This window comes from Pollicipes pollicipes, unplaced genomic scaffold, assembly GCF_011947565.3.
Source record: "Pollicipes pollicipes isolate AB1234 unplaced genomic scaffold, Ppol_2.1 Scaffold_7261;HRSCAF=8764_pilon_pilon_pilon, whole genome shotgun sequence".
In the NCBI taxonomy this organism is placed as follows: domain Eukaryota; kingdom Metazoa; phylum Arthropoda; class Thecostraca; order Pollicipedomorpha; family Pollicipedidae; genus Pollicipes; species Pollicipes pollicipes.
This window is the reverse complement of record NW_023597054.1, coordinates 59,532,189-59,550,873: the sequence shown is the minus strand read 5'-3', so window position 1 is coordinate 59,550,873 and position 18,685 is coordinate 59,532,189. Positions and strand designations below refer to the sequence as shown.

Below are 18,685 nucleotides of genomic sequence, written 5' to 3'. Positions count from 1 at the left end.
GAAGAATGCTACGTTGGGTTAAGCTGAATAAATGCATTGGAGACGTACGTGTGCGGAGAGCGTACGTCCCGCTAGGGGATTGCATGGTCGACTGGCTCGCGATGATGGAGCATAGCGCAAACAAGAAGGCATAACGCAAGGCAGTATGGATGCCAAGATATTTGAACATTCGTACTTGTCGTCAGAGGCTGACACATGAACGCCAACGGGGTGCCGGTAGTGTAGTGGTTAGCGCGTCTGCGTTGGTAGCCCATACCCCGCGGTGCCCGCCCTTCCTGCCAGGGTGAGAGACAGGCAACGCCATTTATCCTCAGCAGTTGAGTGCGTCGTAAAGCCCCAATGACACACACACAAATGACACACATACACGCCAACATTGGGATTTGGTTTGAACAAATTTGTCATGTTATGTACGCTTAGACATACACTTTGGTCGTTGTGACGAAAACTGGCTGGCAAGTCCTGTCTATCGTTATACATCCTACGGGTCCTCGAGACTGTTCGGCTTAGCCATTCGGGCAGCCTCGGTACAACACCATGTATGAGGTGTTACGCGTTTGAAAGCCTAAGTGGCTGTTACGTTGATCCCATGTTAGAGTGATGTTTGTGGTGCCTGATGTTCGTGGTACGTCATTGTTTAATTTGCGCGCGGCATGGCTCATCAAAACCTTTCGGCTTAACCACGTAGGTTTCGTGCGATCCTTAGCGTTGCCATTTATTGAGGAGCAATGTTGGTTTATTTGCTTACATGGTTCACTCGCGATCATGACCACGGCTCCCAAACGACGAGTTTTGTCAATAAGAACTAGTGCGTGCTTCATAACGCAGTTTAACTAGTACCTCCTATTATATTGGGGGTCATTTATCTTCGGCATAAAAACTACCCACTCATAACGACGCTAAAAAGTCAGCAGCTCAACGGATTGTTTGCCCATTTTGCATAAGACGCAATTATTCGAGGGGATATGGTCACGTGGAACGTATTTAACTGAGCCAAAGGCGCATGGAACACGTGTATCATGGACATTGTGACCTGTAGGTCAACAATCAATTTCATGATTGCTATAGCGCTAAAAATCTTCCGGATGGAATGGTATGCTTAAGCACTCATGGACTGGAAAGGTGACTTTGAAGCGTGCCAGTAAGGCAGCACCTCTCAAAAAGGGGTGTACTCGACCCCGCCTCTCCGTGGTTTGTCCTTAATGTGCCATGTGATAAACTGCCACATTCGCCAACACACGTGTGTCACCAAGATGATAGTTACTGCGGGTTTGTTTTGCGCAGGTTGGATTGACATGATATATTGCCTTGATGTCGAAAAAGTGCATTACATGAAATATCATGGCGTGGTAACCGATGATCTTATAGACAACATGGGTGCTCCCCCAGCCTTATTATCTTGGTTGCAACCACATTTTTGTTTTGTCTGGGTGACGCGGACCAAAACGTAGACAGACAGACAAAACTTCAATGTAGCTGTTGCAAACTGCATACGATCCTTAACTTAAGGCATACATACTCCCAGAAAACCAGTGATGCGAAGTCTAGAAATTAGGGTTGCTTCTTACAGGCGTCCCAACGTTGCAGAGAATGACGACAAGCAGTGTTGCATGACCAAGCCCATGTCCATGGACATAAACCCGCTTCAAATGCTGCTGGTGTTTCGTTCTGTTCTAGTGTCACCTGTTACAGACAAAACGCAGAAAGTCCAGCCTACTCGAAAGACGGTTGAATTCGGACCCGACGCCAATGCCCAATGGCAACCTGGTGCAGGCTGCCTTGCCGGGCTTCATGGCCCACCCCTATCTTGCGAGAGGAACACTGACAATTGGACTCGAGGCTAATGTTCACCAGTTCCAGTGCAGACTCTCAGCACCATTTTTCATCGGCCCATGTGGTGCATACCTACACTGGGAACTCGCGTTAGGAGCTGCACTTGCAGATAATGGTGACTGATAACAGCTGCGTGGGACCAAGCAGCGAGGTGTTGTCAAGAAGTGCTGTGAGACGGGCATAACGACATCAACCCCCAAGGGCTCAGTCACTCCAGCATCAATCACTTCTATCACTCAAATCACAAATACGCACACAGGTACATGGACAATGGTTCCGTTCATGGAGTTCAAATCTATGTGCACGAGAAGATGAATACGAAAATATAGTAAGCGGGCATTACAAAAGCCCATGCAGTGACGCAAGTAGACTGCACGAACGAAACAAATCATCTTTGACCCCTGCTTTCGTAAGCAGGAAGCCAGACGTTGCAATGCGCTCGTATTTCTCGGCATTTACGGCAATATTGCATCATGCTGTTTTGTCCTTGGTGCATAAAGGATGTGGTAGCAATTAACGTAGCGGGTAATGCCGCATCCGAGACAAATATGGCCAAATATCGACCAAGCTCAATCAGACTTCACGTTTAGTGTATGTTGTACTGATGAGATCTCTTTGTGTAGATCTCTTTGTAGCACAGTGGGTGTCCGGTAGGAGTGATTAGAGGGGCCCAGTGAACATATATTTGGGCCTGTTCAGCTTTAAGGTGTACAAGATGATGTCCCTTGTGAATAAGTTTCTGGACTGGGTAAAAAGTTTGTTTTGGAAGGAAGAAATGGAACTCACGTTGGTGGGGCTGCAGCATTCTGGCAAAACGACCTTCGTGAATGTTATTGCAGTAAGTGAAGCTTGTTGTGTTCTGAATAATATGACTTCAGGTAGTATTTGAAGGCTGGCTTGAACTCTTGTTAGTCTGAATCACTGACTGGTGTTGTGGTCATGGTTACTAACTAATTTACAATTGATCTGTGACTGGCTCTCTGGCTAAGACCAGTGGCTAAATGTAGCGACAATTTGAAGATATATTTTTTGTTGAGCTATGTTTTCCTATTCAAGTTTTAAAGTTATTGTCATGTCACAAAGCCCAAATCATCATGATCATCATCACCAGTCTATGATATGTAACCTTCTGGACTTATGTGTTTGAATGTGCAGCCTGAAGTCCCTGGATGCATGTGGACATGGCTTACTTTCCTTTAGCCATTGCACCTTCCTAGGGATATTCATCTTGCAATCAGTGCTGCTGTTTGTTGACCAACAAACCAAGCCAGAACCTTCAATGATAGCTGGATTTTAAGCATAGTGATGAAAGGAGTGATGTAATGTAGCTTATGTAGAACTTCCAACATCCCACAACATTCCACTGCCAGTATACTGTGGACATATGGTGATTGTATGAATAATGAGATAAGACTCATAACCCAAACCAAGAAATGAATGTTTACTATGCAGGCAAGTGCTTGCAAGAAAAGCAGCAATAATTTGCAAATGGGTTAATAAAAGCATTCAAATTAATATTGTTTATTAAAGCAAAACATGTATTCCTAGACTGCTTTCAGAAAAAAAATATTTTGGCCTAACTTACTGTGCATAATGGACAACACTTCTTTGTGGACCAGGTTAGAGCTCACCTTATATTATGGCTTCTGTCTCATTTTCAGGCTAATGGCAGTGCTAATGGTATCAGACCTTGTGTAATATTAGTTGTGCACATCAGGCCAGCAACCATAGCAAACTAAGCCATAACAGAAAATTAGTGATATAGCCTTTGGATCTAGAATATGCATGAGTTAACTGGCCAAGAGCTTAGTAGTATAGATTTTGGCCATTTTATCAGTTGGCAAAGTTACGTGCATTTTACACAATGGTATAGGAAGTACTGTCCAAATAAACCACATTTTAAGACATAGTAATGACTACAAATCAAGACATGAATGTAAAACAAGCCCGTACTTGCTTCATGTAAGCAGCTGTTAGTTGCTGCCTCAGAGAAGATAACTCCTCAGTATATCTTTTCCACTACTTGGGCATTAGTTTGGCATATATACCCTTAATTTCTAAGTGTTCCATGCCATACAGTCTTCAATTAGTTCTCTGTGGCTTGCAAAATCACCAGTTACCCATACAAAAATCAAAACAACCACAAATTAAGTACAGCATATTATACACTTCATTGACCATTGTCAAACCGAAGGCTGAATCATCCAGTCCATTTAATCTAAGTCCAAGGCTAAATCTTTCAATGCTGCTTATGAGGTAGTAATAAGAGAGCTTGCATCTCAAGCCATGTAGCAACCATTTCTAGCCCGTGGTAGATTAAAAAATGGGGCTGATTGCCGGCAGAATCCATTTCTGTGGGTGATCATGCTTTGTTTGCATCCCTCAGTCCGGCCAGTTCAATGAAGACATGATCCCAACAGTGGGGTTCAACATGCGCAAGATCTCGAAGGGCAACGTGACAATCAAGCTGTGGGACATCGGCGGACAGCCGCGCTTCCGGTCGATGTGGGAGCGCTACTGCCGAGGCGTGAACGCCATCGTGTGAGTCCCTCTAGTGGGCCTCAGCAGGCCAGCCAACCACACAGGCCATGTGGAACAGCACCGTAGTGCGCGGCGCTGAATGCACAGGTTTCCAAGTCTGGCCGATGTTGATACTGTAAGGATGAGACTCTGTTTGTGGGGATGCCTGTGCCACCATTTGAGAAAGAGAATTCACTTCACCTTAGCACAGGTTTGACTAAGTGGTCAGAACACTTAATGTCGCGTTTTTTTTGGCAGGTACTTTGTCCTCGACACTGATCTATGTACCATTTGACTTGAAACCTATCCTATGAATCAGGCTACACTAATAATATATTGGATCAGACATCAGCTCTGACATGGACACTGACTGGACGGTCTCTTCACTTCAGCCTCTGAGTTAAGCTGTATGACAGCGGTCGGAGCACTCGGACTGGGCAATGCGCGTAACGGAATGCAAATGCCACCCTACATGTTCACATGATAAGTTCGTTCCGTAACCAGACGCGATACAAAATGACCACATCCGCCGCAGCACTTAAAAGCGGCGATCCATCGTCACCATCGCTTTCGCTCTTGCCAGCTACATGGTGGATGCCGCTGATCTGGACAAGCTGGAGGCCTCCAGGAACGAGCTGCACAACCTGCTGGACAAGCCGCAGCTGGCCGGCCTGCCCGTGCTGGTGCTGGGCAACAAGCGTGACCTGCCAAACGCGCTGGACGAGAAGGGCCTCATCGAACGCATGTGAGCCAGCTGTCTACTCAGCCGGCCGTCCCTCAACCCCCCCCCCCCCCCCTCTCGGGTGATGCTGCCGTGCAGGCTGAGCCCGAGCAGAACGGGAGTAACAGTTTGTTGGACATGGGATGGGGATATGTGTCCCTTCTCCTTAATTTAAGTAGAGGGAAGAGCGGTGATAAGATCAAGCATTATTTTGAAGTTGCATATTACCCAACCCTGATAAATGATTTCCCACTTAATACAGTTATGCCACTGGACCACATGATTACATGGGCTGGTCATGATAATGGGTGGGAGATGGTACATTCCCCTGATCTACGGCTTGTTGAATCTATGCTGTTGTTTTCAGGAACCTATCGGCAGTCCAAGACCGGGAGATATGCTGTTACTCCATCTCCTGCAAGGAGAAAGACAACATAGACATCACGCTGCAGTGGCTGATTGCCAAGTCAAAGTCGGGCGGCCGTTAGATTCGGCCTCCGCGGCGCGTGTGCGGCCTCGGCTGACGCTGTCGCTGCAGCTCGGCAGCTCGACCGACGCTGTCGCTGCAGCTCGGTAGCCCGGCCGACGCTGTCGCTGCGGCTCGGCAGCCCGGCCGACGTTGTCGCTGCAGCTCGGCAGCCCGGCCGACGCTGTCGCTGCAGCTCGGCAGCCCGGCCGACGCTGTCGCTGCAGCTCGGCAGCTCGACCGACGCTGGACCGGCAGACGTTCTCCAGGCTAGAGACGATGACTCCGGCGGCGGCCAGCCGGCGACCGGGCGGCACAGTGGCCTGTCGGGGGCTCTCCGGGCCGCTAGAGACCATGTGTCCGCAGCTGCTGACTGCGACCTGTGATCGCGAGGACTTGGCGCGCTCGCTTCCAGCGTGGCTCTGCCGGGCTGCCGCCAGTGCTGTCCCGCCGGGGGGAGGCCGCCGCCCCGTCAGAGGTGGCGCGAGCATGGCCGGGCCGTGGAGCGCGGCTGGACGCGCTTTGTGGGATATTGCCGCCGTGTTTACCGCTTCGTGGACAGGTGCCAGACATTCCACCCATATCGTGCCCGGGGACGGTTACCGCCTGTTTGCGTGGCCTTTGGGAACGCTCGCGCCGGTGCGTTCGCTTGCAAGTGATCGGGCCGGCGGCGGTGCGATCTTTGGGACCGTATTGGATATGATCTTCCGTTTTGCGCTGTGGCTTTCAGCACCAGCGCGGCCCTGTTATCCAGTCATTACGTTATTACATATATATGCACCCGATATTGTATTTAGTTGCGATCTGAGTAACGTCTATACGGGGTTGTCTTCCGAGTTGTGGGGCAGCCCGTCAGCCTGCGCGTTCTGAGCTGTGCTCGCGGCGTTCGGTAGGGAGGTTGCGGGGGACGTCGGACGGTGTTTTTTCAGCCAGCGAGAGCACCTCGTGCCGTCCGCTGGTGTTCCGCACGCGCCCTTCCCATTACCCGTCTGGTTGTACACCCTTTGCACCCGCCATGTCCGAAGCCAGTTGTCCGTCGCTGAGTCTCAGCACCATTTTCATCTGTTAGTAGTCATCACCACCCCAGCTGTCGCGGGGGGGGGGGGCGAAAATGCTCCTTGTATCAGCTGTCCTCTTGCACCCTCACCTGTCAGCGCGCGCCTAAGACATTGCACCATTCCCAGCGGCAAGCCCCGCACTGTGGCTACGCGTCCAATGTGCTGTGGCCGCCCTTTTGGCGTGGCTGGTACGTGGACAGTGCGGAAGTGCGGACTGGGTAGTGATGTGCGTTGTCGAGAGCCAGCAGAGATACGAAAAAGGTGTTTATTGTTTACCGTACTCACGAACGGAGTCCAGGCCCCGCTCGCGTCCGACGTCAAATCAATGCACTCCTGATTGTGGGCAAGAAGTAAAAATAAAGACATCAAAAACTTGTTTCAGCAATCGGCATCCTCCGGACCTATGACGAGGCACATCGCGAGTCAAAACTGCGTACAAGGCTGACAAACGTACCGACCCGTCTCCAAAACACTACGTCTACGTCTCGAGTACAGTTGCAGTACACGCAGAAGTACATATCTGCGAGCTACACTACGTCTCCCGGCTCAGCGTCGGCGGCGGCGCCCGTCGCCGCTCTCACTCCGCCTCGCGCGAGAGGCCATGTCCGTCTCACAGCCCCAGCTCAATCTCCCAAGCTGCGTTGGCACTAGCGAGGCGCCGGAGCGCCGGACCGTGCCCGCTCCCGCAGCGCGTGCCCTCGGCGCGCGCGTTCGGTCCGTACTGCCGCCGCGGAGGTCTGGTCGCCGGCCATGCAGGTCGGCTCCGACCGCCGCACGACAGCACGGGACGCAGCACTGGCGACAGGTGCTCGATGAGGCTCACCGCGCCGGCGGACGGCTCGCCCCACACCTCGGTGGGCTGACCGTCCCGGCCGCCAACGACGCGCCGGCCGGACGGCTCACCAGGGCGGGCGTCGCCCGTGCCGGCGCAACTCCTCCCCGACGGGACCCGGCGGTCAGACCCACCGCCGACGGCGCCGGGCCGGCCGCTCACTCTGGCGGCTCTGCCGGCGGCTCTCTCTTGGCTGGCGGCGGGTGTCCGTTGACGGCCGGCGGGTGTCCGTTGACGGCCGGCGGGTGTCCGTTGACGGCTGGCGGGTGTCCATTGACGGCCGGCGGGTGTCCGTTGACAGCCGGCGAGTGTCCGTTGGTGGCGCCCTGCGTGCGCCGCCGGCGGGCGGGAGGGCCGGCCCTGTCGTCGGCTCGCCGCTTGCCCCGACTCATCAGCCGGTCCGCCAGCGCCACCGTCTTTTTGTCCTGCCGGTGACGACACGCCAGCTTGAGCGGAGCAGCGACGAACAGCATGGGCGCATTACTCTCCAGCCCCGCTCACAACTCTCCGGCTCACCACCGCCGGGCGGCATCCGGACCGCTGCATCTCGATACAAATATGATCTACCGTTTGACGAGTACAACTGACCCCGCCAAACAACTCGCCGAACGACACCTGGCACCTCCCTGTCATGAATGACCACCACTTTCGCTTCCTACCATGCATCATCCCGATAACCATGCACTGTTTGCCTGGGCTCTGCCGGGCGCGCTTCGGTGGTGCCGTCCCACGTTTGAGTTGTGCCCAGTAACGTGTCCAATGATGCGAGCACATTGTCCCGCAGACACCCGGCCGGGCCTGGTGGTGACCCGGCGTCCGCGGTCTCCACAGCTGGGACACCCGTCCGCCGCCAGGCCCGGCCCGTCGCCGGGACGGGCGTGCGGGCGGGCCGCGGCGCCGCACCTGGAGCCAGGGGTGCTGCAGCGCCTCCTGGACGGTGATGCGGCGCGCCGGGTCGACGGTGAGCAGACGGCGCACCAGCTCCTTGGCCGGCTCGCTGACGCCGCGCCACTGGCGGCGCGCGAACGACACGCGGCCGCGCAGGATCTGCTCTTGCAGAGGCATGTCGGCGTAGTCCGGCGAGAACGGCGGGTAACCCGCCAGGCTGCCGGGCGGGCCCGACGGTCACGCGCAGGGCCACGCCGCTCGGCCGGAGACACCGGTGTGGGCGGCGGGCGGTACGGACAGCTGCACATCGGGTACACCCGACCGGTGTGCATGGGCCCTCACCACGCATGATTTTCATGCACGACCTTGGAATGCCCGACATAAACGGGCGTGGTATGCAGAAGTGGCCTTTTTGGGCACAAGGCGTGCACCGACAGCCCACCGTCAGCTTTCACGCAAACCCAGCGGGGACATCATCACTATCACGCGGACAGATGGCGCAGCCCCGGAAGCTGCAGCGCTCTCCCAGGGGCAAACCGGCGGGAGGCTCACCAGCAGCAGGGAAGGGGAGCAGTCGCACTGTCGCGACCTGACCGCAGCTCCCGGCCCTCCCACGCCCTGGCAGGGCGCGGCAGGGGACTCACCACACGAACAGGATGACGCCGAGGCTCCAGCAGTCGACGCTGTGTGTGTAGTTGGCGTCGCCCCGCCTCTTCAGAACCTCAGGCGCCACGTAGGTGGGCGTGCCGCACAGGGTCTTGAGCAGCCCGTCGTCTTCGACGATCTTGGCCAGGCCAAAGTCGGTAATCTTCACCAGCGTCTCACGCTCTTCGGATGCCAGCAAGACGTTCTCTGGCTGGCGAGCAGGGTAAGGCGGCGATCAGCGGTTAGTGGGAGGGGGGGGGGGGGGGGGGAGGGACGGATGGAGCGCAGACTACCGACAGGCGACAGTGGCAAGCTCAGAACCAGGGGCTCTCAGAGAGGCCCGACGAAGGAATGTCAGACGGTCAAAAATAACGGGACTGGCAACATTCCCTTAAGTCTGTTTCAGAACGAAAGTGATGGTATCTGTTCATAACCAAGTAAGGCTAGCCAGTCAAGCCATTATCAAAACGTCCAGTGTCCCCACGTCCGGATTCAAAGCACAAAGTTTCCGACGCAATGTAACACATGCCGGACACTGCAGACACCCCCGTCCGCTTGCCGGCGGCCACCGCCCTCTCCCTCAGTGCCCCGGGCAGAGCGACGCCCACGCTCACTTCCTAGCGTCGCGCCACTTACCTTCAGATCCCGGTGCGCGATGCCCTTCTGGTGCAGGTAACGCACAGCCTGCAGCATCTGGTAGAAGTAGAGCTTGGCGGTGGACTCGTCCAGCTGCTTCAGCGCCAGCACCCGGTCGAAAAGCTCGCCGCCCTCAACCAGCTCCAGCACAATGTACACGGCAGTTGGGGAGTCGATCACGTCGTGGATCCGGATCACACACGGCTGCCGGCGGAGGCGGCGGGGGTCAACAGCCGCGGAGGGACGGGGTCAACAGCGGCGGAAGCACGGGGGTCAACAGCGGCGGAGGGACGGGGGTCAACAGCGGCGGAGAGGCGAGGATTTACGGCGGCGGAAGGATGGGGCTAACAGCGGCGGAGGGACAGGGTCAACCGCGGCGGAGAAAGGGAGGGGGTCAACAGCGGCGGAGGGACGGGGATTAACAGCGGCGGAGGGACGGGGTCAACCGCGGCGGAGAAAGGGAGGGGGGTCGACAGCGGCGGAGGGACGGGGTCAACAGCGGCGGAGAAAGGGAGGGGGTCAACAGCGGCGGAGGGACGGGGGTCAACAGCGGCGGAGGGACGGGGATCAATAGCGGAGGAGAGATGGGATCAACAGCGGTGGAGGGACGGGGGCCAGCAGCGGCGGAGGAAGGGGATCAATAGCGGAGGAAAGACGGAGTCAACAGCAGTGGGGAGGGGGGGAGGGGAGTGGGGACATGCAGCGGCGGAGGAAGGGGATCAATAGCGGAAGAAAGACGGAGTCAACAGCAGTGTGGGGGGGGGGGGGGACATGGGCCAGCAGCGGCGGAGGAAAGGGTCAACAGCGGCGGAGGGACGGTGATCAACCGCGGTGGAGGGGCGGGGCCAACAGCGGCGGAGGAAAGGGGGCCAAAAGCAGCGGAGGGACGGGGATCAACAGCGGCGGAGGGACGGGGTTAACAGCGGGGGAGGGATGGGATCAACAGCGGGGGAGGGAAGGGGTCAACAGCGGGGGAGGGACGGTGATCAACAGCGGCGGAGGGACGGGGTCAACAGCGGGGAAGGAATGGGATCAACAGCGGAGGAGGGACGGGGTCAACAGCGGCAGAAGGACAGGCCAATAGCTCCACGCCACGCGGACCTCTTGACTTCAAATTTTACATACAAAGGGATAAGGAGTCGCTGCATCATACAACAAGAGAGGGCAGCTGCATGAATGCAACGTCATGTGGTGGATGCGATTGTTTCCTAACACGTGGCGGGGAGCGGGGGAGGAGGCGGGGTCGTCGGCCCTCGCTTGGGGCCACGTTCTTGACCGAAGTGTCGGTAGAGCACACACGGCAGCTCTGGCGGTGCTCACACCGCGGGCAGGGCAGCGCGCCACCGGCAAAGGATATATGTGTAAGCCAGGAAAACACATGGGAGTCGCACTGCAGCGAGCGTATAATAAACTCATTTCGAAGGTGCTTGCATCCTATCCCAACTGTTGACGAACCGCTCCCTCGGTGCTGGAGTCCTGCGACCAAACCAGGAAGCGCTACAACCGAGCCACAAACAGCACGGGCACTGCAGCCTCACGTGGTCCAGTGTCCGGAGCACGTTGACCTCGTTGGCCACCATCTGCGTTTGGCTGATCTGGTTCTGTCCCCTCAGCGTGAAGCGTTTCTTGGAGATGATCTTCACGGCGAACCTCTCTACGGTGCCCTGCGAGCACGAGCGCCGGCTACAGCACAGTTCCGACTCCACCGCGGCGGTCATCCACGCTACCCAAGACCATGACCCAGATATTTGAGCCAAGGTCTTCTACGCTAGAAGAACCAGATCAAGACACCGCCGACACAAACACAGCAGCGACTTGGCTAGGGTTTACGCTCATGAGATCAAACACACTTTTCGCTAGAATTGCACTTGCATGGCCTGCTGATGCGCCAAAGATGCAACAGAGCTCACAGGCTTTCACGCCGCAAGGTCTGTTTGGTGCCGAGCTGGGACCTATCAACCGAACAAATTATACGTCATTCCTTCACAGCACCGCCAGTACGCACGTCTCGCCGAGCCTGACCTTGCGGAACGCGAGCCGGACCTCGCCGCAGGCCCCTGCGCCCAGCACTCGGCTCATGGTGTACTGGCGGCGCAGCTGCTCCGGGTAGTTGGCCGCGTCGTTGTCCGTGTAGTCGTGGAACACGAACACTGCCGGAGGCCGTCGCAGTGACCGCGGGCGGGCAGGCCGCGGGGCGCTGTGCGCTCACACACTGATGGCCAGCACGCGAGCCACGGCGCACAGGCGGCAGCCAGACCAATGCCGGGAGGCGGAAGGCCCTGATCACCGGCCACAACCACAAGTGCGACGGTCGGAGCGGAAGACTCGGGCAAGGGAGCCGGCAGACTCGGGTAAGGGAGTCCCGCACGACCAGCGGCCACAACTACAAGTACAACGGTCGGAGCGGAAGACTCGGGCAAGGGAGCCGGCAGACTCGGGTAAGGGAGTCCCGCACGACCAGCGGCCACAACCACAAGTACGACGGTCGGAGCGGAAGACTCGGGCAAGGGAGCCGACAGACTCGAGTAAGGGAGTCCCGCACGACCAGCGGCCACAACCACAAGTACGACGGTCGGAGCGGAAGACTCGGGCATGGGAACCGGCAGACTTGGGTAAGAAGGGAGTCCCGCACGACCAGCGGCTCGCTTCAAGTTAGTAAATGCAATCAGAGAACTTCGCGCCTGCCTTGAGCTCCGCGCTGAACGCACCGACTCACCTTTGAGCGTTTTCATCGATAGAGAGATTTCGTCGTTGTTCTTGAGCGCCACCTTCTTACCGCGGCCGACGAGCTCGCCGTTGACGAAGGTGCCGTTCGAGCTCAGGTCCTCCACGTACACGTGAAACCCGCTCGCCGTCTGGTCCCGCACCACTCTGGAATGGCACGCAGATGGCCGGTGGATACCCGCGGACGCTCAGCCTGACGTCTCAAGCGATTGTCACGGACCGTGCGTGAATCGTGGCGCAGTCTTAACTATTGTATTAAATAACAGTTGAACACATCAGTACCTAACAAATCATAGCATCTTTGAAAAAAACATGTCAACAAGCAAATTTCAAAGCTGGTACGACTGTCATGATCAAACTATGACAGGAAGTGTAAGTTTTACAAAAGTGTACTAGCATACAAAATATCACATTTTTATCTTATGGGGCTACAACGTCAGGAAAAGAGACAGCCACATGTTTATTGCCTCTTTTGATGGGTGTTCTTAAGTGTGAAATTCACTTTAATGTTTTATGCATGTTATCAGGCAAAACAGTGTGGACCCACCTCAGATGTGTTTTGCTGATGGTAAGCAGGTACTTTTCTGTCAGGTTGTGAAGCCCAACGACGACGTCACAGGTCTCCCCCCGCCCCAGGGTGTAATCATTCTTGCACAGGTCTGAAAAGAACAGTCACTGGTAAGAATTGAGTGTAAACAGTACAAAGTGTAACAGGTGCATGTAACCAGAATGTCTTAAGACCACTCATTAATCCTTCACCTCAAACATGTCTTGGAGCTGGAGAGAGCCTGTATATTTGCTTACTGCTTTAGCAAATATTTCGTTATTTGCCCACTTGATAAATTGCTAGCACATAACATGACAAACATTCACAATACGTTATCTAAAGGACAAAAAATCAAACAAGCTTTCTTTACGACGTAAAAACTCACGAAGTACCGCAACATTCTGCCAGATGTCAATACACATCAAAGCAATGTTGAAACACAACGGAACCACAAACCTGATAGTCTGATCAACTGATAATTACCAAACTGATAGTTACCTAGGCCATCAAATTTAGCTCGAATCCCCACCGGGAAAAGTCGGCCCCACTTGGCACACTGTCCGCTCCACGGTGGTTCCTCCTGGCTCTCCGAGCACAGAGCGTCGACATCCGTGACGTCCTGTGTGTTTGGCAGACCATCCTGGCTGTCTCCAATTGGAGCCTGGCTCATCGTGGCCTGCTGAAAACATGCACACAGGTCTGTGGGTAGTTTACACGATCCGGTTTTTACGAGCGGCGCCTGGCCAGGTCCTGAGGCCGCGCTAGCGGAAATGATGGCGTCGGCCGCCCGGCCCCATCCGGCCAGGCACGACTTACCAGACTTAACCTCTGAGTAAACAGGCATGGACAATTCTTAAGCCCTGCTCACACATTTACAAGGCACTTCCTTATGACCTGCTTTACTCTGTGACAATGCAATGTCAGCACAATTTTTCCTCTCATATGAAATTACAATAGAAAACATAAAATTTCTTCAATGCAAAAAAAACAACTGAAGAATACAAGTCAAAACCAGGTCAAAATCTTTACTAGCAAGCATTACAGAATCACACTTCAAAACAACAAGAGAACCTGGGTGATAAAAACTGCATGGGTGCATGACCCAGTTTATGTAACCAATATGGACCAAAAGTGTTGACTTTTTGTAATTCCCTGGTTTCAGTTACCAAAAATCAAATGCCCCAAACTTATCAATTTCATCAATTGAAATAACAATGTTTTGCCATGCCCAAAGCCAGCCAATATTCAAATAATTCCATTGCATGTTTGTGCATGAATCATAAACATCTAAACATACCTGGATTATAAACTTTTGAAAAAGGACATTGCCAGATAGTCTAACAAGACCTCCAATGCCATAAACAAGACTTCATAGCTCCACAAAGGTGAACAAAATGCCAATTCACGACAACTTCTGAGCCACATGTCTTGCCTTTAGCCAGGGTTGCATGCACAGTCCACTCCAGAACAGTTTATCCTTGCACACAGCATAGCTGATGTTAAAATTCACAGCACCAGGCAACACCAGGCAGCACCAGGCAAGACACAGCTTAAGTCCATAATAGTGTTAGGATTTCCATCCACCCACTATAATGGTGAAACAGCTTACTAAAGCACCAGGCAAGACCCAGCTTAAGTCCATAATAGTGTTAGGGATTTCCATCCAGCCACTATAATGGTGAGACAGCTTACTAAAGCACCAGGCAAGACCCAGCTTAAGTCCATAATAGTGTTAGGATTTCCATCCACCCACTATAATGGTGAGACAGCTAACTAACTTACATCCACCTGGCTGAAACAAATGAGTGCCAGAATGTATTATTGGCATGCCTGATCCCCTATAAAGACATTTCTGGTTCCAGTACACATACCCATTTTCTTAACTTCAATACTTCTATTAATCTGTAGAAAATTTATGGCTTTGCACATTTCAGACTGCTTTTCATACCTGAGGCCTCATTGGAAAATGTATGATACCTTGGCTTAGCTTGTATCTAAAATATTAAAATTCCCAAAACTGCATCTCAACTCCTAGGTACCTCTACAGCATTTTGACAAAATGTAGACTTAATTGGTGACTTGTCCACCAACAGCACAACTTGCATTTACACAGCATGCTGGTATGGGATTGCACCCTGGAGTGCACACAATTACCTATATCAGCATCAAATTGCAAAATAGATCTCATCTATCACAAAAGTGATAACTTCATTATTCTTGTCACAGAGAAAATATTGATTTCCTGCTCACTTCTGACAAAACATGATAGTGGGTGATGTAGCTGCTGGAGTTCAGCATAAGGGCTTTGGCACACACAGCTGCTGAGGCCACATGGCATTGCCCGCAACTTAGCATATTCAGAATGAGAGACAGCACAGGATACAAACCCAGTACCTCTGTTTTTCAATGTCCTGTTTAGCCACTGCAATCCTTCCAAATTTAGTTAAATTTGCATGCTGTCACTGAGGATCTTAAAGACACACCAAAGTATCAACACCTCTCCATTTAATGTGTGTTGCAGATGTAATTTATCATGATCAATATGCAATGGCTTGGAAAAACACTACCATATGTTGAGTAGACCAGTGCATGGATACAAAATACAAAAGCTTTTGATTTTTCCTTTCAAACTTGGCTTGGTATGAAATTCAATAACAACCTGGCTATGAGATAAGCCTGGATGGTGGCTAGGTCACAAGTTTCTTGATCAGAAAGCAGTTTCCAGTATGCCTTATCTGTTCAAAGCACACCATTTTACCTTACCAAACCTTATCAGGTACAGCACTTAGAAAACCACTTGCCTTGTTTGCACCTCTCCCATCAAGATCCTGGCTGGTTAAACTACATCAAACTTGGTCTGGAATATTATTTTGTGCACTGTGCCACATGAAATAATGGTGTTTATTATACTATATAATTTATACATGGAGCACCATGAGGTGTACCAAGTATGAGCCTAGGATAAATTTGAACTGGCTTTGTATATTGGAAGCAAACACACTGGGGGGATGGGCATTCCAGTCATTATCAATCCTAATACTTAAGGTATTCCTTCTGACATGGGTCACAGCTTGAAGCTTGTTTAGCTTCTAGGCATGGCATCTTATGGAACTTTGGACAAACAGCAAACTTGTCTGGGTCATGATTAATTCTGGAATGCAACATCAGTAAACAGCAATTATGCCACCCTGGTGCTTGCAATGATATAGGAATATTTTACCTTATCAATGCTGGATGAACTTAGGTCAGGATGGTGGGCCATACCCAGTCCGCAGCAAAAGCTGGCTATCGTATCAAAAATCCAAGTGACATCAGTACCATGAAATTCTTGCTTGTGTGCACTGCACTCAGGCAAAGCCATGCTATACAGAATTTGCATACTATTTTCCCTGACTTTTTGGAGCTTTCTGCCTGAAACCACCTTTGCAACGTCAAACTGCTTTGAAACATTGGTTACTTGTCTCCCAATGCCACAAAATATGGGTTGACATCGCACCAAACCCTAAGCATGCAGATTTACAGCGCACATGCACTAAGATAACTGCTACTATGCCAAACACGTTCAATGCAGCATGAATTTTTGCCCTCCAAGGCTACACTGGGCGCACCAACAGCGAGTAGCAGAGCTACACCAAAGCCATGCTCATTGCCCACACACCTCGCGGCTGTGCCCACCTTATACTGTATCTTCTCTCTTATCTTCCGACTTGCCCCATATTCAACCACTCGCACAGCACAATATCTAGCCCACGTCCCCTTCACACCCCCAGCACGCGCACTCACCCCATGCAATTCCCATCCACCTACGCCAACACAACCAGTGCAAGGATGATATTTTACACACTTCCGCCAAACCAAGGTTAACTTTTTTCAAAGCATGTCTTATGTGCACACTAATCTGCTGTCAAAATGTACTACCAACGGCAAATGGCTCTCTGTTGTCAATGCATGGTTATTGCCTGACTTTTATTAGGCCAGTAAGGTAACTCAATCCATTCTCAGGTACTGAATGCATACTCTGCTTATTTAATGCTGTAGAATTGCAATTTGTCTTTAAAACCTGCGGAAGGCATCGGATATTACGCGACGTAATTAATTTCGTACAGCAAAATCATGATCGCTCATTCTGAGCTGGTTTGAGAACTCGATCACAAGTTTGGTATGTAATTTGAAATATTTGCTTATTTTATCAACATACGCATAACGGTATTCTTCAGAGCATTTTAATTGTAATCAATCGCGAAAAATCGCATGTGGATTGACGTCAGACGAAGAAGGCGCTGTAAACGAAACGGCGCACACAGCGCCCGCGGCGCGCCTGTTGGCGCCGTGCCATGTGTTGGTTGGGTTCCGCGGATGGTCTGTGTGGGGCGGTAGTTCATTGCCAGTGTCGAATGTTGTGGATAAGTGCTTGAGGAGGTGATGAAGTTAGCCCACGTTGTTTTGTGGAGGGTGAGTTTGACGTCTGTTATTTGAGACGGACATGTTTACGCGTATTCTGTACCTTCGTAGGGCCATCAGTTGGCGGGTCTGGTTGCGTTATAATAAAATGCGACCGGCAAGTAGGTGGTAGTGGCTAAGTAGCGGATCAGATTGGGCAGGTAAGATCGGATCCGTGACATTGGTGTTCTATTGGGCTCAAAGCTCACTATTGCATCACATGCAATAGTGATATTACATCATTGCAATAGATTTTTCAGGGGCCAAGTAATTGAGTGAGATTATCCAGGAGTCAGGCTGTTGAGTGAAGCTAGAAGAAAAAAGAAGCATGGACAAGAGAGATGATCCTTCATCCTACATTGGATGCCTGCTGGTGTATAAACTTGACCGGAGGATCACAAAGGTGAGATAATTTGGCATGTTTGAATTACTGAGTGCCAACATTCTTTGTTGTACCTTATGATACATTTTTACAACATGGGTCCAGTTTATGTTGTTCCAAAATGTGTATTTGTAAGCATTTGTTGAGCTGCTGACAAATCTGCCCTTGTGACCTGCAAATGACATTGTAGCTAGAGTGCAAAAGCAACCAGTATCATTCTGATGCCTGTGCTGCATTGCAGGAGGTGATCTTGGACCAGTTCCTGCAATTTGGTCCAGTGCAGAATGTCAATGTGGTCATGAGCAAGACTGGCTTGCCAATGGCTTTTGTCAAGATGGCCCATTATTGGTGAGTAGTCTGGAGCATGTAGCGGAATTTTGCCCCTTCCTGTGGCTTTCAGTTAATGCTTTGATTCTATATGTGGCAGATTTAAATCCTGTCATATGCATCAGGGTGTGTTACATGGAGCAGAGATGAGGTTAATGATCAAGCTCAGTTCATTTCACCTAATGAAGCTTTGAGAAATGACTGGGTGGGTGAGTGCTGCCAGACAGGGATACAGCTAAACTGAGTCTTGTTTGCTGCTGGACATAATGTTTCTTTGGATTCATGGGAGCTGGTACCAGACAAAATGTATGCTACTTATTGCTGATGACTGTCTGGTCAATTTCTGGGGGTCTCCATGGTGTGCTCTCATTACTTTGCTTTCATGTCACAGTACGACCACTCTCTGAAGCATTCCCTTTGTTTTCTTCTCAAGCCCTTCAGTTGCAGCACATCCAGCCCCATCGCCTCAGTCGTTCTCCTAACACCAGGCGCTCATCAGCTCCACTGGCCAGCGCCCGCTGTGCACGCCAGCTGCCGCCCGCTGCCATCGCGCGCGTGCTGGCCGGCGACGGTGCCGCTCGGTGACGATCGCGCTGCTCCGTCGCCAGGCACTGCGCGGCCGCCATAGCGAACCTGCACGACTCGCCGCCGTTCCACTGGACCATC

At 52.3% G+C, this 18,685-nt stretch overlaps 2 protein-coding genes across 7 annotated transcripts; one reads left to right on the top strand and one right to left on the bottom strand.

Annotated features, from left to right (window-relative positions):
• The first annotated feature begins 2,443 nt into the window (after positions 1 to 2,443).
• Positions 2,444 to 5,674, top strand: LOC119112174 (ADP-ribosylation factor-like protein 8). The gene is made up of 4 exons (XM_037236246.1): positions 2,444 to 2,671; positions 4,220 to 4,374; positions 4,937 to 5,098; positions 5,442 to 5,674. The coding sequence occupies exons 1-4, from the start codon at positions 2,549 to 2,551 to the stop codon at positions 5,560 to 5,562; spliced, it is 561 nt and encodes a 186-aa protein (XP_037092141.1). The 5' UTR covers positions 2,444 to 2,548; the 3' UTR covers positions 5,563 to 5,674.
• A 1,173-nt stretch (positions 5,675 to 6,847) lies between these two features.
• On the bottom strand, positions 6,848 to 16,677 carry LOC119112173 (serine/threonine-protein kinase Chk2-like). Of its 6 annotated transcripts, none has more exons than XM_037236245.1 (10): positions 16,654 to 16,677; positions 13,369 to 13,546; positions 12,871 to 12,982; positions 12,316 to 12,470; positions 11,622 to 11,749; positions 11,138 to 11,263; positions 9,600 to 9,803; positions 8,963 to 9,174; positions 8,334 to 8,535; positions 6,848 to 7,855 (listed from the first exon to the last, which is right to left on the bottom strand). In XM_037236245.1, the coding sequence occupies exons 2-10, from the start codon at positions 13,538 to 13,540 to the stop codon at positions 7,589 to 7,591; spliced, it is 1,578 nt and encodes a 525-aa protein (XP_037092140.1). In that variant the 5' UTR covers positions 13,541 to 13,546; positions 16,654 to 16,677; the 3' UTR covers positions 6,848 to 7,588. The 6 variants fall into 6 exon arrangements, with proteins under 6 accessions (XP_037092140.1, XP_037092138.1, XP_037092139.1 ...); XM_037236243.1 differs by having other exon boundaries at positions 13,369 to 13,549; positions 16,654 to 16,675; XM_037236244.1 differs by lacking the exon at positions 16,654 to 16,677 and adding an exon at positions 16,529 to 16,647 and having other exon boundaries at positions 13,369 to 13,549.
• Positions 16,678 to 18,685: the final 2,008 nt, after the last annotated feature.